The sequence below is a fragment of the Leptonychotes weddellii genome, chromosome 11, assembly GCF_054177405.1.
Source record: "Leptonychotes weddellii isolate Sample4059 chromosome 11, ASM5417740v2, whole genome shotgun sequence".
Lineage (NCBI taxonomy): Eukaryota > Metazoa > Chordata > Mammalia > Carnivora > Phocidae > Leptonychotes > Leptonychotes weddellii.
In genome coordinates this window covers 81,671,320-81,672,748 of record NC_138379.1, presented here as the reverse complement: position 1 = coordinate 81,672,748, position 1,429 = coordinate 81,671,320, and the positions used below count along the sequence as shown (strand labels likewise).

The 1,429-nt window shown below is 58.3% G+C and overlaps 1 protein-coding gene across 1 annotated transcript in view; it reads left to right on the top strand.

Annotated features, from left to right (window-relative positions):
* Positions 1 to 1,176, top strand: part of FOXR1 (forkhead box R1) — a 9,882-nt gene extending 8,706 nt beyond the window's left edge. The window contains exons 5-6 of the mRNA XM_081797357.1: positions 470 to 708; positions 1,148 to 1,176. Of these exons, the coding sequence (XP_081653483.1) occupies positions 470 to 708; positions 1,148 to 1,176 (268 nt within the window). The remainder of the gene's footprint in view (positions 1 to 469; positions 709 to 1,147) is intronic.
* Positions 1,177 to 1,429: the final 253 nt, after the last annotated feature.

The window sequence follows — 1,429 nt, the reverse complement described above, 5'->3', positions numbered from 1 at the left end:
AGGGGTGCCCAGTTGAGAAGGGATTTACATTTAGCTCTGAGAGTCATGTGCACATGGGTGTGAGGAACTTCTCCAACCTTTTCCCTCTAGCAGGAGAGCCTCAGAATGTTGGTCCACAAGTGGTGTCCTTCCTTGACCAGGATTCCTCTTGCAGGAGTTGGTTAGCCTGATTCTGCTCTGTTCGCGTCGCAAGTCACAGTCCTGAGCCCTCAGAGGGAAGGAGGAAAACGAGCCCGGGAATGGGAACAATAAACTGGGTTTAAAAGATGAGGGTTTGCACAAGCAACGCACCAGGCGGGGTTTTGCCACGGGTTCCACGAGCAAAGAGCCGTTCTTCTGGGCCAGCTTGCCATTGTCCACCGTGAGAGAGGGGCCGGGGCTCCTGGGCCCTGGGGGAGAACAAGAGCGTCAAGATAGGGCCTCCCCCAAAGAAACTGTGCCTTTCCTGACCATTCCTCCCTGTCCACAGACAACATTTCCCCTTTTTCCGGACGGCCCCGGAAGGCTGGAAGAATACTGTCCGTCACAATCTCTGTTTCCGAGACAGCTTTGAGAAAGTCCCGGTCAGCATGCAGGTTGGGGCCAGCGTGCGGCCCCGCTCCTGCCTCTGGAAGTTGACCAAGGAGGGACACCGCCGCTTTGCAGAGGAGGCCCGCGCCCTGGCCTCCACGCGTCTGGAAAGTATCCAGCAGTGCATGAGCCAGCCAGGTGAGAGGCCCTGTCACGCGAGGGGCCCGGGGGAGGGGACCTGGCCATCCTGACTCGAGGCTGAGTGTGCCAGGAGGGAGGCTGGGTCGCACCGTGGCGGGGGGGGGGCATGGCAGTGGCCCGAGACCCTGGCGTGGTGCCTGCCTGAGGTGGGACCCCACCCACACAGCCATGGCCTTGAGGTCCAGGGGGTGGATGGAAAAACCACTGAGGTGCAGTTGGCCTCACAGCCCGCAGCCTGGGGAAATGGTGGCCACGCTGCGAGAGAAGCATGGTATGAGCGGTCATGTGCAAAGGAGGCTTTTCCTTTTTCTGGAGACCTGGTGGCACTTGGGCCTTGAGGGAGAAGAAGTAGATCATCTGCTGTGAGATGGTCCGGGCTGAGGGAACAGCAGCTGCAGAGGGCAGATAGATTCCGTTGACTCTTTTTTTCTTACAGATGTGATGCCCTTCCTCTTTGACCTTTAAATCCAAGAAGCAGGAGTCAGCCCATCCCTTATTAAAGTTACCTGCAGCAGCCTGGTGTGTGTGTGTGTGTGTGTGTGTGTGTGTGTGTGTGTGTGTGTGTGTGTGGTCTCTGGGGATGGGGCGGGGGGGCGGGGGTCGGCTCTGAGGCTGGAAATGGACACCATTGGCCTAGTGTGCCGCAGAGGGAGCCCATGCTCTTCTTTCCTCAAAGGAAGAAAATACTGCACTCCCTTCAGGATCCTGGAGCCACTCC